Here is a 13068-nt window from a genome sequence, read left to right as displayed (position 1 = left end):
CAGTTCTCAGGCGCTAATTATTACTTTCCCCATTGCCGTGGTCCTTAACGCAAGGATCCCGCTACGAAAATAAAACCAGAAACGTGACTAAAACATCCCTCTTGCCCTCCCGCCCACCCCGCCGGCGCCCCTCCGCGCCCCCCGGCCAGCCTCGGGTGGGTTAATGAAAACAAGAGTAAAATATAATAACACCACCCACACACGCGCTCGCGGGCGGCTTTCGCCTTTCCATGCAGATGTAATCGGGGGAAAAGGGCCGTGCACGACAGTGTTACATCACCGAAAGCTAACGGCTCCCAAGAAGCCCGGGTTCAAAGTCTGTCCCCCCTCCTCCCGGCGTACATATACCCTTGCAAGGAAGCATTAGTTGTCTCTTTTCTTCCAGCCTTCCTTTTGCCTTCCCTTTGTGCAAGACCCTATTAGCTAAACATGCAGCAAGGAAGGGAGGATGCAGAAAAAGAAAAAAAAAGAAAAAAAAAAGAAAAAAAAAAAGAAAAAAAAAAAAAAGAGGGAAAAAAAAAAAAAAAGCAAAGCAGTCTGTGTGAAATAAGCTTTTCCACATGCAGCCAGGTAGGGAATAGCCTTGCCTGGAGGGGCCCGCTGGCAGGGAGGCGAGGCTGGGGTACCCCCTCCCTCCCCATGAGCTCACCTTTACGATTTCTTCTCAGCCCTGATATAAAGCTAGAATTTTGTCAACGTCCTCTGGAGTTAAAGATCTCCGCACACTTGTAGGTGTTCGATTAACAACAACAACAAAAAAAGAAGAAGAAAAGAAATATATCGTTTCCCTACCCTCAAGAAATAGTAATTTGCTTCCTCAGTCTATGCAGTTCCTCAGTCAACTGAAACCACTCGTTCAAGACAGCAACAATCCAGATATACTAGCAAGTCATAAAACTGAACAAAAGCCGACAAACCTTAGAGCACCATCGCTATATGGCCCAGACAAATTACGACCGTCTAGGTAATATTTAAATAGATTCCTAAAGTAATTGCAGGGGGTTTAGGCAACTATTCCTGTTGTAAAAGTTCTTGAAGACATAAAGTAGAACCTGAGGATAAACAGTCACAAAAAGGTAAAATTAAAAGGATTCATTCCACTTTTTTTTTTTATTATTCTTCTATGAGAACATAAACATCGTCTTTTTCACGCACAGCAGCATTACAATATTAATTTATTCCGATTTAAGGTAAGAACTAGATATAGCTAGAACTAACATTTATAATAATGATAGAATGCATTTGCTTAAAACAGTATCGGCATTTTAATAATAATAGACATTTATCCATATCTGTATTTATAGCTTTCCCCCTTCTTTCTTTTTTTAATATTTTTAATTTTTTAAACCTATATGTTTGACCCTTTAATGCATGTAACTTCACAGTATAAAGGAAGATGAACATATTCTCCCTCACAATCTCAGACTCTGGCTCAGAAGGTCCATCTGATGTTCAGGATATATACTTTTCAGTGAAATTAGTGAGGAAAAAAAAGACTATTTTCTTCTCAAGGGGGAATTTCTGTGTGCTTGTCATGCGTTACCAATGGTAACGTTATATATAGACACAAAAGAAAATCACCAAATTCACATATTTAAGCAAAACTACATGAAGTAAATATCTACAACCAGCGAGAGAAATTCAGAGGTAAGTGTAATAATTTAGTCCATGAGTAAAACGAACTCTTTTATACCTTTAAAGAGAAGAAATTTCATTTTCCTGGCCAATTTTAAAGCTGTAATATTGGTTTTTAAGGTAAAGTGGGGGAAAAAAAAACCCACCAAAAAACACCAAAACCAAAAAACTACTCCTAACACCCGTTCCCGTGAAACCCTTTTAAAGGATGCCTGCATTTCATTATTTTAAGTCCCACTTTTAGAAGGAAAAAAGGGGGAGGGGGAGAAAATGCAAACAGAGAATATATAGAAATATGGCAATGCTTAAATTCTTCAATGTGCAGCTACGTACAGTCCAAGTTACAGCACTTATATTTTAAAAGAATGCACCTTTAACCAGGATTGTTTACTTTTCAGAGAGAGAGATAGGGGGAAACATATTTGCAGCTCCTGAAATAGTATTTTTGTGTTTCAAAGCTTAGAGGAACAAATTGGCCCCGGGAAAGGCTGAAGGAAGAGGGGAGGTTCACACACGGCATTTTGTGCTTTAGCGTGACTTTAGTCCGCCTCCCCCCCCCCCCCCCCAAAGTAGCTCTTAAGAGGTTAAGGACATACTGAGAGCGCCTAAAATCGTTAATCCGTACAGGTGTGAATGAATACAGCCTAGGAAAATGATACTGGCTCTTTAAACCATAAAGATGTGTTTATAGGTTCATCAAGAGAAATTAAAGTTGGCTGTGAGCTCCCGAATCCTATTCTCTCTGTTCATTTTCTTCAGTTTCATTCTGCGGTTCTGAAACCAGATTTTAACTTGTCTGTCTGTGAGGTGGACTGTGCGGCTGATCTCTAGGCGACGCTCACGAGTCAGGTACATATTGAATAGAAACTCCTTTTCCAGCTCGAGAGTTTGATGCTTGGTATAGGGGCATCGTTTCTTTCTGCCACTTTTTGCCGTGAGCCAGTTTGCTGCATTTTCTCCTTTTGAATTGCCTAGTTTTGAGAAAGTAAAAAATGGACGTTACCATGGGGTAGGAGGCAAAGAGCTGTGGGGGAGAGGGTGGAAGGAGCATCTGTGCGTGTGTCTGTGTGTGTGCGATGGGCTCACTCCGCCAGCTGCGGAGAATTGGAATGGGGGTATCCTTGAGGGAAACGAGAGCTTCAAAACGCTTTCCCAAAGGTTTTGGATATGTCCGGGTAAGAACTGCCTCTGTTCTTAAAAAAAACCTGCGGACAGCCTCTGCTGGGGCAGCGTGCCTCAGACTGTAGTTCATCTCCGACCTTCCAAAAAGAGCTCCTACCCTCTCCCTGTCGGCCATTCCGAGCCCTCTGGTACTGGGGGCAGTTCGTGAAGGGCCTGCAGTCTTATTTCCTTCCCCCCAGGCACCTGCTTCCAAAAAATAAAGCCTCCGGATCCAGACTTTTAAGTGTGCTACGGAGGTGGAAAACAAGGTGAGCTGGGGAGCCGGAGCCTCCCTGCCTTCAGCCCCTGCCTTTCCGGAGGGTTTCGCCATGGCCTTCTCTTCTCCAGCCATTTCGGGGAAGAAAAAATGCAGTCATAACAATAATAAAAACGTTTCGAGGTGATTTCTATCAGTGGAACTGGCTGGGAAAGAGGTAACACCAATCCCTTGATGGCTCAGAGTGGTTAGTGGTTTGGGGTTGACTCTCTAACAGTTTTTCGCTGACCTTTTTTTCTTTCTTTTCTTTAAATACTACTTTCCAACGGGTCGCCTGAAAGGAATAACAGGGCGTCTGAAAGGCGGACGGAGAGAAGCTCCTGAAAAGTCTGCCGTCCGGGGAAGGGGAGCTATTTTTTGCCACGGGGACACGAAAGGGAAATAAATAAAGAAATGTATAAATAACAGCTCTGTTATCTAGTGTGGATGCTGAAGGATATTCGCTGTGCATTCATGAGTCTAATTTGATAGCAGCTCATAGATGGCACATTGCAGCGCGGATGTTATTCCGAAAAGCATTCTGGATCGTAAAATATAACTTACCGCGTTAATAGGTTTATTTATTGGCACTGCCTATTGCTTATTTTGGATGCTTTACAAACATCTCTGTTATCTGGTAGGCACCTTCACATCACGGGGGAGAGATTGATCTTGTTTTTCTATATGTTTTAGCAGCATGCAGGCTAAAGTTGCCCATAGAGGAGGCTCTAAGGGTTTTAAACTATAGGATGGACATTAATTTTTACGGCAACCCCATGCCCGAATATTACAAAGTTCAGAAGGTCAGCCTGAGCAGCGCTTCTTGGCAGCCCCGCGGGGCAGCTGGGATCTTCCTTTCGCATCTCAATGCCGCTATAATCCTCAACGACTATTTTTCTTTCTTTCTTTCTTTCTTTTCTTTTCTTTTTTTTCCTCCCTTTCTCTTTAATCATCACTACCACCATCGCCATCATCATTCGCTTACCTACAGGCTCTTTCTCGGGAGAAGCTTTGCTGCTCTCTGACGGAGCTGGAGAGAGCTCCTCTGCGGTGGATGATGAAGCCTGAGTCTCGTCCTCCCTCTGGGAGACGCACGCCAAGGGGCTTGGAGAGCGTTCCTCATCCTCCTTCCTCCCCGCGTCCGGGACGGGAGGCAAAGATGGAGGCGTCTGGAAGCGGCCAGGGGGCTGCGGAGGGAAAGGGGCAGCCCCGGCTGGCCCCGCGCCGTAGTTCTTGGAAGTGCCATAAGCCTGGGAGAGGCGGAAGTAGCCCGGGACCGGGACCCCGCCGCCGCTGCTGGCTGGGCTGACCTCGGCGCTCAGCCGCGGGAAGGGAGAGAGGTCTGTGGCGGCTGAGCCCTTGGGGCATTTCTCTGAGTCATAGAGGCAGTAGGAGCTCTCCTCCTTAATGCTGGGAGCGAAGGAGCACGAGGTGGCCTGCTGGCTCTCCGGCTCTTCCATGCGACAGGACCGGGGGGGATCTAGCCACACTTCCATCCCTGACACGTAGGAGTGCGAGCTGGGGACCATGCTTTGAGAAGTACCTTCATTGCGTTTGCCCAGAACGGGGAAAAGTCCGCAGCTTTGCAGCCCGTAGGACAGATCGGACGCCTGTGGCAGGTAGATACCACTGTTGGGATAGTAGCCGCCTCCGCCTCCGCCTCCTGCTCCCGCCGCTTCCCCTCTGCCCGAGCTGATCAGGGAGTCTACCAAAAAAGAGTTTGCAGCCGGGCTCTCGGAGCATGACATTGTTGTGGAATAATTTGGCGAAGGGAGCAGATAGCCCTTTCTGGCTGACATTTCTTGTGCAAAACATGGTGAATATGATGAGAGATACCCCCGCACCACGGCAGGCGCCCGCAGCCAATGGAAGCCCGGGCCTCCCCAGCAACCCCTCCCCGTCTGGTTTCGTATGCACAGAGCTGCTCTCAGGTCGACCTCTGAATTTGGAAGATAGATGTATATTAATGTGTAATATGGATTTCCATACACACAGGCGTGCGCGCTTCCACCACATGGGCGAGCGCCTGCGCCCAGGCGGGAGCCGCGCTCCCGGGAAGGCGAAAGGGAAGGGGAAAGGGAAGGGGAAGGGGAAGGGGAAGGGGAAGGGGAAGGGGAAGGGGAAGGGGAAGGGGAAGGGGAAGGGGAAGGGGAAGGGGAAGGAGAGGGCTCCAAGTTTTGCTCCCCTCTTATCACACGCACCGCTATAAAATAGCCCGGGGGTCCTGATGTTTATTATACCTAGGCTGGAGCGGTGTCCAGATGAAGCTTTTACTGTCGCTCCTCTCTCCCCGTGGTTGGGCTTTCCAGCAGCAATGCCTGCTCACCTCCCTGCGCAGCCTATGTGTCACACGAAATTAATAAAGCCACGGCTCGCCCGGTGTTTTATGCTCAGCCTCTGCTCATTTTATTTGATTGTCTCGTTTTTTTAAGAAATAAAAGACGTGTTATTGTTTATCACGGATCATTGGAAACCGTAAAGGGGCCTGGTGCCTCCCGCGTTAAACTACCGAGGAAAGGGGACTGCTTGCAGCCTAACATCACCACCACGACGCCAGGCTGGGCTTAATTTTCCCGGAGATAAAATGCTCGCCGCTGCGCTGAGGAATCTCTTAGGGAGCAATGCCACTCTGGGAGGATTGATTGTGCGGTTGCAGCTTCTAATGCTTTAGTTAACGCTGGATTCTTCCTGAGGTCTGATTACCATTTAAAATATAAAGCCAGACATATGTCACAGAAAGAATCCAGACGCGAGCAGTTCAAATGGATCCTCGCAGGATGCTGTGCACCGTGTTTATTGATGTGTTTATATTTGGACGATCATTTTTATATTTCCCCTCCCTCCCGCTCCATTTGGGTCTTTTCACTTTTCGCCTCCTCAAAAGCGTCTCCTTTAAGCAATGTACTAAATAATAGAAATAAGGGTAGCTAGATAAATACCGAGATACTAGACAGCCCAGTGCAGTCAATATGTAATTGTGGCGGAGGTAGCAGACAGATAGCAGACAGGCAGGGACGCAGGCAGAGAGACAGATAGATTTCGTAATGAAATGCTTAATGATGACTTGCTTTCACTTCCATCATCTCTCACTTATGCCATTTTGAAGTCGCCTCACTGCCTGGCCCGGAGAATGAGGGCACTTTAGTTCAAGGGGAGCCTGAGGCTGCCCAGTTCTCGCTGCCCATCCCTGAGGAGCATCACTCGCTCCTCTCCCCCGCACGCCGCCTGAAGAAGCAGCCGCCGGCCGGGTTCCGCTTCCAGCAGGTCGGGCGGGTGCGAGCGGCAGCCGACCGGGCGTCACCGCCGCCCGGGCCGAGAGCCGCTGCCGGGCAGCCGGGGCCGTGTCCGGGAGGGCACTGGCGGCCGTGATGGGGCCGCTGCCTGCGGGGAGGGGTGGTGCCGGGCCGGGCGCGGCTCCCCAAATTCCCCGGCCCCTACCTCAGCCTTCAAAACCCGCAGGGAATGCTTCTTCCCCCTCGCCCCACGAATCTGTCAAGCCCCATGGGGTCTTGTCTCGCAGTGTTTGCCTGCCACGGGGAAAAGCTTTTTTTTCTGCAGCGTGACATTCCCCTGGAGGAATCCCTTCTTGAGGCAGGAGGGCAGTGTCCCTTCCCGCGGGCCCTCCCCAGCCTCCCTCCGCGCCCCCGGGGAGCACCAGGGCAGACAGGGGATGCCACGACTTTGAAACACCCATAGAATCTCTGTGGAAAGGCGCCTGATTATTCCTGCGTGATGGCGTGAGCCCCACACCGCGATTTCCTTCTGAGAGGCCCGGTGGGATGCGGTGACAGGGGTAGATCTCCCAGCCTATAGAAACTCTTCGAGATTTTTTCCTTCCCGCATTTCCTCCTGTAACATTGTTTGTAATTTCCCAACCCGACTAACTTCGGATGTGTTAATGTGCGACGGACGAACCCTTATCAGATTCCTATGAGGGCCATATCATTACTAACAAAATTAATACCACATAAGGAGCTGGTTTATTGGCTGGTATACAGGAAGGCTATTATCAATAGGCTTAGCTTCATAAATACAGATCTAAATTAAAAGAAACGTGAGCCCCAGCGCCGCCTTCCAAATACATTTCTCTACACAAGTCAGGTATAAAAATTACTCTGGGGAAGTCCGCTCTTGCGGTATGTTTATTTTGCATTTGCCAAATTAAATAGAAACGGATTGCAAATCTAAAAGCCATGAGAAACAGAGGAGAAACGCTTGAAATCCTTCCAAAGCTGTTTTTAAAATAAGCAGCTCCCTTTTAAAAATTGGATTAAAGTGAAGGGAAGTACTATAAAAAGTACGCTGCAATCCTCGTCAGGCGGAATAAAATGACTGGAAGTGCATCTATGAGACGCGAGTTGGCTTCTCCTCCCTGTGAGATCTAATGCAGGGGAATCGGACAAAAGGCACAGCGGCCAGTGAGAATTTTTGAAGGTATTCTTTAGCCTCCCCGTTCAGGTTTGCCAGCAGAGGGTTACCCCACCCCCTGTCAGGTCCCGCGGGAGCTGCCGTGGGGTGTTGTGTTGACCGCAGTAAAACGGTGCCGGTTTGATGGTCAAGGCACCGACTCCGTCTAGATCATGAACTCAGCTCGGCGTTGCATTATCTCCGCTTTCTTTAATCGCTAACAAGGCCAAGGCAAATAGTAACCAGCATCATCAAACCCAGTGAAGTAAAACTAATAATGTTCACTTGATTCGTAACTATAAAAGATAATGGTCAATTCTGACTAAACTGAGCTAATTTGGCATGCGCTGAGTGTAGCTACTGCATTACGGGCTCTTAACAATGTGTCCCTTGGAACTTAACCCCTATTTAAAAGAAATTTTAAAGAATATTGTGGACGCCAGGGGACGAGAATTACTTTCTTTTTAATTCTACTTCTGTAAGTAAAGCTATCCGAGGGTCTATAAAACCGAGCAAATAAAATTCTGATAAATATCAAAGCCGGCGAGAAGGTGTTTTTGCGAAGAATCTAAATTCATAGCGTACATAGACAATACTATCAAAATAAAATTTTATTGATCTAAGAAAAATATAATAGATGCATTAATAGCGTCGTTAAGCCGTTTTATTGGTTGAACTAAAATTAAAAACAAAAAGGGAATAAATAAAACCCGACAGCTCAGCCTAAGCAAACTCTGACTGGAAATCTCAGAACGTATCGTGTTAAACCGTGATTTATCTTTTTATTATTGGCCCGTATAACCCAAAAGATCAGCGCTGTTAATCCAGAGACGCATTTTGCGAGCTAATTAAAATATGCTTTTATTTGTAGACACGGGCAAGCTGCAATTTGTGAAAACGTAAACGGCCTTGCAGTCTGTGCAGAAGTGCATGCGCCGCCTATCTGAGAATACAGCCGTGGACTACATCTTATACAGCTCCAAAAATTAATGCGATCAGACTATAGTTATTTAATATTGGAACTGTCAGTTGCCTGGAACACGTGTGTGTGCCAGATTCCTCTTTTTTTAAAAAAATTTTCTCTTTTTTTTTTTTTTTTTTTTTTTTTGGATTTGCTCCAAAGAAGGCGGATTTCAGACAGGAGGTTTAGGAACTGCGTCTGTGCCAAGTTAGGTGACAAATGACGGCCCCACTAATTTTATCTTTACTAGAAATTCTTTCACGCTAGTGGTGGTGCTGGGGAGGTTGGCTTGTTTTGGCGGATTATCTTGTTAAAAATTAGGCTGCGATTTAATTTTATTCCAGCCATCCGGAGGCTTGCTCTCCTAACTGTGTTTTATATTATACATGTATCGTTTTACTCATTTGGATTAGGAACATATTTTGCAAGTAATTCTGACGAGCTTCAAATGCTAGTGTGTGGCAAGACAAAATACACCCAAACCAATTCATTAGGGCTTCATTTCCTCGCCATTTTCCGGCACTGACGAGAACAAGGGGGCTTTCTATTGTCCGGAGAGCCCCAAACACCACGCAGAAGTAACAACGGTATCAGGTTCTATATGTGAGGGGAAAATATTACATACCCAAGACTGTCTTTTAAGTGTACCCCTTCTATTGCGAGAGATGGGCCGCACAGCTCTGTTAAGCATTTTAAACTGTAGCCCTTCTCCCCTTTGTAGCTGCCTCCCCTTTAAAAAAGATCTGAATACGTATACAAATATCTTTTTTGTTGTTGTTGTGTTACAGCTTGGCTGTCAGACACACACGTTGGCCAGAAGTTTCGATTTCAGAGGCATTTAATGAAAAGATTGTGACCAAAAAATTATATAAATAAATAAAAAAAGAAAGAAAGAAAAAAAAAAAAAGACAACAAAACACAAACCCAGTGAGCTTATGAAAAAGCCTCCCAGGGGTTTGGATGTGGTATGTGAGCTGAAGTTGAGTACACGATTAATTAAACACAGTGTAGACACTGAGCTGGCTTCCCCTCTTCCCTCCAAAACACGCAAACCCAAATAATGTGAAATAATAAACAGTTATTGTAAGAAACAAGCTTGTTTTTTTAAAATATTATCCTATGACCGCGGCCGTCAGTAAACAATTCGTAACCAGAGGGCGCTTTAGCTGCTGCTGGGGTCCCTTTGATTTATTCAGCCAAGTATTGAATGGGACAGGGAAACAACAAGGGGAAAAATAAATATTTGATCAAATATGCGGAGTTTAACTTGACTGGTGTAAAATCAAATGTTGCAAAGGGACCCTCAAATCTCCCTGCTTCTCACGTGGCTTCTCGCTTCCTGGCATTGCTGAGGGGAAGTCAAAAGGGATCAACATCCCCGAGCTTTTAATGGAGCATCTTTGATGAAATCGATAGGTTCCAATAATCATCTGAAACTACTCTCTGTCGACTGAGCATGTGCTTTTAACTACACTTGCAACAGTTCCCGGGAAGCACAACTAAAAAAAAAAACCTGCAGGCAATTGGCATTATATACATAGAAGAGAAAGGACAAAATAATATTTTCATTTTTCCGGACAGACATTTAAAACTCTGCCCTAAGAAACACGTGTATTAAAATATGTAGCCAAACCAGTATCTCCTCCATCTAATACCACCTTCCCGCCCGCCCTTCTCAAATGGAGACATAAGAAAAACATGTGAAAATTTTATGGGCATGAAAAGTAACCTGGAGTTAGGGATACTCGTAGAGAGGATAGAGTTTCAAAGCTACAATCCAGAGCAGCCCTGAGCACATGAGAATGAGTGACTATTGTTTGTTTACAGCACATGTGCTGATTAAGAAAGAAAGAAAGAAAGAAAGAAAGAAAGAAAGAAAGAAAGAAAGAAAGAAAGAAAGAAAGAAAGAAAGAAAGAATCGAAATCTAAATCTGATCTTGCAAGAACATTGACTTAATATACAATCACATGAACAGTTTTTAGCGTAAGTATGTCAAAAGTTGTTTACCACAATCTGTGTCCAGCTGCAAGGAAGCAGACTACCCTTTAAAATTACCAAACGACCCTAACTAAACTATAGTTCAAGACTAATAAGATCGTCAGAATTGTCTGTCATTTGCAGACTGTGTTGCCATAGATCTATTTGATTGAAGACACCTACTGTTCCACACATAAATGTCAAGTTTCATAATATTTCCAATGCTACACTTTTTTTTCTTTTTTTTTTTTTCTTTTTTTTTTCCTTTTTTTTTTTTTTTTTTAATAAGTGGAAGAAAGCTACAAGTTACTCTGAAAAAATATTTCCAGATAACGTGGATTTTCCACGCGGCTGGCCAAAACGAAGAGAAAATAAAAGGTCAGCTGCAACTTAGAAAGTCCCTTCCATATTATTTTACATCCTAATCACCAATGTTTTGCATCCCTTCCCCTCCCTACAGCTCCTTTCCGCGGTGCCCGGCGGTCGGGGCAAGGGCCACCCCAGCCCGCAGGGTACCATTCCGGTCACCGCACACTCCTCGCCGTTCTCCACGCCGGGTAGATGGATAAAACACTTACCTTCGTGCATTTCCTAACCCAAAGCCCAGAGGCTTTAACTCCACCGAGAAGCCTCAGCGTCTCCCCCCTCCCCCGGCATCCCGAGCGGCTTTTTGTACAGCGGAGCCCGGTAAGTGCAATAATTACCCGTGTGGCTCCAGGGATGCAAAGTGAACAAAGGCCAAGATTTTTTTTTCCTTCGCAGGGCTGCTCCCCTTGCCCTGGGCGGCTTTGACATTGATCTGAAGATCGCCATCTTGTGGCAAAGCAGCCCCTAAACCGCGGCCGCCGTCCGTCCGTCCGTCCGCCCGCCCGCCGGGGCCCCGCGGCAGGACGGCGGGCGGGCAGGCAGGCAGGCGGACGGACAGACGGTAGCAGAGAGCAATGGTCGCTCACCTCCAGGTGTAAAAACCTCTGGGCGAGCCTCTGCTGCCTTTATAGTGATGCATTTGGTACAGGCGAGTGGGCAAGTCACGGACAGTTTTTATGGCCGCAATGTCACAGCAACACAGAGGATGCGATTTTATTGGGCTAGGAAATCCAAACCCCGACCACAGAAACTCCATGTTTTTACTGTCTCTGGGATTGGCTCTGAATACCAGTTAATTTTTAACCAGGAAAGGAAGCTTGCAGGCTTAACTTTCATTGCCATTCAGCTCTCCATCTGTCCCTCTATCCCTCTCTCACCGTCTGTCCATCCGTCTGTCTGTTTCCTTTTAACTGGCATTTCTCCTTGCATACTAGACAAACAAACAGAGTCCCCTCTTTTCCCCTCACTTTTCAACATTCCCTCTGGGTAAACCTTGTCTGGCTGGGTGGTGGTGGTCAACAAAGGCCCAAAGTCAGTAAGTCCTTCACCTCAAGGTTATGGGTGATGTCCAAGCAATACAGAAGTTCAAAGCCAGTAAACAATACAAAAACAGAATCCACTTTCTTCTCCCGATTAGGATTAGGGTCAACATTAAAGATTCAAACGCTCTTCTCAAAACACATTCCTATCTCAGCTATTGTTTGCAGTTTGGGGTTTTCTCCCCCCTGCCCCTTCCAACTTTCTCCCTCCAGCCCTCCTCCCCCCGCTGCCCGCCTCAGTCCACCCCCTCCCTGCCTTGGAGATCAAGGACAATTTCAAACAGTCCATATCCACCGCACTGCCATGTGGATTCTTTTTTCCCCAAAGACAACAATTTTCTTAGGGCTCTCAAATTCTGGCCACATCCATCAGCTGGCTTGAACCTTCCCTTTGGTGTCAGCTTATAAAAATGTCCCAAATGCTACTGACAAACATTTCTCCTGGACACGTGTGGCAGGGAGCAAGCAGCAATGGCACATCCAAGCCTGGAGCATACGACCTTGCCCTGCCAGTGCTGGCAGGACAGGGAGAAGGCCTAACACGTAGTGAGCTATGAACACATTTAATTTTCCTTTTCCTGTGACCCGCTGAAGCTATGCTCGAACAAGCGTAGGTTCACTTGTTAACTCCAAAATAGAAGATTCAACGATGAAGTTCACAAAAGAAGAGTAATTCACCCCAAGTGACTGAACAGGGTCATGAGGAATTTCGGGTCCCAGAGTTACATCGGATAAAAGAACATGCAGTAATGTAGCACCAGAGTAAAAACATAAAGTTTCCTTTTTTTTTTTTTTTTTATTTTTATTTTCCTTGTGCGCTGTTCCACTGTATACATGCAACCAAATACTTTCGCATATTAAAAGAAAACCGTATATACATATAGATGATACATATTGAAAACAGTGATGTCATATAAAGATATTGCATTTTGTGATTTGTGACAAGAAATTACATCCATTTGGTAAAATTTATTAGTCAAAAACATTCTTATCACCACTTTGTTGCACATGTAAAGAAATCCCACACCCTTTAGCCCCAAAGGAACAATTAAACAAAAACAAAAACAAAAATATAAACACCACCAAAGAAATCCAACCGGGGAAAAAAAAAAGGGCATTCCAACAAAATAGGTCATGGGTTCTTTTTTTTTTATTATTTACAAGTCTTGTAAAACACCGTTCCTGTATGAAATATACATTCAGATATTCTCGACAGCAAATTACCTCAACGATAGAACACTGTATCCTTTGTAAACTGATATAG

At 45.6% G+C, this 13068-nt stretch overlaps 1 protein-coding gene across 1 annotated transcript; it reads right to left on the bottom strand.

Annotated features, from left to right (window-relative positions):
* Positions 1-1241: 1241 nt before the first annotated feature.
* On the bottom strand, positions 1242-5437 carry HOXA10 (homeobox A10). The gene is made up of 3 exons (XM_063410026.1): positions 5293-5437; positions 4038-4991; positions 1242-2606 (listed from the first exon to the last, which is right to left on the bottom strand). Exons 2-3 carry the CDS (start codon positions 4849-4851, stop codon positions 2332-2334), a joined length of 1089 nt encoding a protein of 362 aa, XP_063266096.1. The 5' UTR covers positions 4852-4991; positions 5293-5437; the 3' UTR covers positions 1242-2331.
* Positions 5438-13068: the final 7631 nt, after the last annotated feature.

Source organism: Prinia subflava, chromosome 1 (assembly GCF_021018805.1).
Source record: "Prinia subflava isolate CZ2003 ecotype Zambia chromosome 1, Cam_Psub_1.2, whole genome shotgun sequence".
Taxonomy (NCBI): Eukaryota; Metazoa; Chordata; class Aves; order Passeriformes; family Cisticolidae; genus Prinia; species Prinia subflava.
Note: the sequence above shows the minus strand (reverse complement) of the source record. Positions and strands in the feature narration are given on the sequence as shown.

Excerpts from the sequence above, each read along its gene's own strand:
- HOXA10 (XM_063410026.1), bottom strand. The coding sequence starts at position 4,851 with ATGTCAGCCAGAAAGGGCTATCTGCTCCCTTCGCCAAATTATTCCACA. Across the intron at positions 2,607-4,037 it reads TCCCGAGAAAGAGCCTGTAG|GCAATTCAAAAGGAGAAAAT; the intron begins GTAAGCGAATGA and ends TCTCAAAACTAG.